Here is a 2,162-nt window from a genome sequence, read left to right on the forward strand (position 1 = left end):
CAGAGCTTGGCTGGAGATCCTGGCTAGAGAGCCTGGCTAGGCTGCTGATCAACTGAACGCTGTCTCCGTGTCATTCCTTCTTCGCCGACTCCATCCACACCTTTGGGGACCCTTGGACCTGCTGGGGTTGGACCCCAACAGCAAGATCTCCCCGGATTACTCCGGCGGGACCCAAATCCCAGGACAAGTGGCCCAGGAGAGCCAGGAGGACAGGAAGTGAGAGGAGACGGAGCAGAGACCTGGGTGATGGGCCGCAGCCCGGGACCTCGGGCAGGAACTAGAGCTGGACCAGGCGGGAGGACCCTCCTCTGGACCCTCCAGCGGGAGTGGCCCTGCCCACACCCGGCCGGGCTCGGGCCTCCGCACTGGGCATGGGGTTTTGGTCCTGCGGCCACAGCAGAACGAAGCCGGGAGCTGGTTAGCTGCCTGGAGGGCTGGAGGGCCCCATGCTCCCGCCTGAGGCGCAGGCCTTCCTGGCGGTTTTAGTAAAATGACGAAGAGGCTACGCACATGTTGCTGTGGGAGAGATGGCCTAACGTTGCTTTTTAAAATACGTATATATTTTTTATTTCGGCGAGGAAGGGAGAGGGAGAGGGAGAGACTCATTGATCGGCTGCCTCCTGCACGCCCCCTACTGGGGACCGAGCCTGCACCTGGGCATGTGTGTGCCCGGACCGGGAGTCGAACTGTGACCTCCTGGTTCAGGGGGTGACGCTCAGCCCGAGCCACACTGGCCGGGCGCCCGACATGGTTTCTCTGAGTCTGCTCCCCGACGAGCTCCCAACAAGCAGGCCCAGGACAGGAGACGGGGCAGCAGGCAGTCCGCCCGGGACACGGAGCTTCATTCTGGGAACGGGGGGCCGAGTGGTGCCAACCCGGGGTGGGGGGTGCCCTAGAGGACACGTTTCGGCGAGACGGGCAGGACTGCGGGGCTCTGAGGCACTAAATGCCTGAACCGTTCACTCTAAAATGGCTAATTGCCTGTGATGTGAATTTCAGCTCCCCTACCCCTACCCCCATCAGGAAGGGCTTAACAAACATGCCAGTCTGGGTCTCGGGCGGGGCCAGCGGGCTTTCCTGGGCATCGGCAGCCCGGCGGGAAGGCCTGAAGAAGCTTCCGGAAGCCCTGGCTCTGGACCTGCAGCAGCCCCGGGTTGGGGAGCCCCTGCCTGGCCCCCAGTCCCACGGCCACTCCTTGGGCAGTAACTTCCTGTTTGTGACCCCACACTCCAGGGGACCCCAGACCTGGCTGGGTCGGAGCCGATGCCCACCTGGCAGATGGGACGGAAAATCCTCCCCCCGCGACCCCGGGGCCCAGGGCTCAGCAGCAGCCGGTCCTTGGGGTGCACGGTCCTTTCTCGGGGATCCCCCTGTGCTGTAGGAGGCTTAGCGGCATCCGTCTACACAAGAATGCTGGCAGCACCCGCCCCCGTGGCGAGGACCGCGTCTCCAATACGCCCCCCCCCACGCAGCCCACCTGCACGAGGAAGGGGTGCAGGCCGTGGCACTGGCCCCCTGGCACGTACAGCTGTGCGAACACCACCGCGTGCGTCGCCGTCTTGCCCATGTTGCCGACCCAGAATTTGGCGGCTTCAAAGTCGGGGGAGTGGATGATGAATTCCTGCAGGGGGAAGGGTGCCGGTCAGCAGCTCGGCTGGAGGGAGGGCTCTGGGGTCACACTTTGGCAGGAGCAGGAACCCAGGGGAGGTGTCCGCTCCGGGAGGCAGCTGGTCCCGTCCACAGGGAGCGGGTCCCTGGGCCTGACAACTTAAAGGACCTCCCTGCGGAAAACCAGGCCGAAGTCCCGGCCGGTGTCTCGGCTGATGGGAGCGTCGTCCTGGACAGAGAAAGGCTGTGGGTTCGATTCCCTGTCGGGGCACAGCCTTGGGTTGGGGCTTGGTCCCCAGTTGGGGTGCATACGGGAGGCAACTGATCGATACTTCTCTCCCACATCAGTGCTTCTCTCCCAGTTCCCTTCTCTCTGAAAGCCAATAAAAGCATCCTCAAGCGAGGGTTAAAGCAAGAAAGGAAACGGTGATCTGATCGATATGTCAGACCACACAACCCACGCAGCCGGACAACGGGTGGTGAACCCTCAGCGGCGAGGCCTGACCGCCTCCGGGGTGTTACCGGCTCACTCCTGTGTCCCTCACCCCCTCCGC

The 2,162-nt window shown here is 63.7% G+C and overlaps 1 protein-coding gene across 1 annotated transcript in view; it reads right to left on the minus strand.

Annotated features, from left to right (window-relative positions):
- ACOX3 (acyl-CoA oxidase 3, pristanoyl) overlaps positions 1 to 2,162 on the minus strand; it is a 27,654-nt gene that overhangs the window by 20,572 nt on the left and 4,920 nt on the right. The window contains exon 6 of the mRNA XM_015561560.1: positions 1,478 to 1,621. Within this exon, the coding sequence (XP_015417046.1) occupies positions 1,478 to 1,621 (144 nt within the window). The remainder of the gene's footprint in view (positions 1 to 1,477; positions 1,622 to 2,162) is intronic.

This window comes from Myotis davidii, unplaced genomic scaffold (assembly GCF_000327345.1).
Source record: "Myotis davidii unplaced genomic scaffold, ASM32734v1 scaffold937, whole genome shotgun sequence".
In the NCBI taxonomy this organism is placed as follows: domain Eukaryota; kingdom Metazoa; phylum Chordata; class Mammalia; order Chiroptera; family Vespertilionidae; genus Myotis; species Myotis davidii.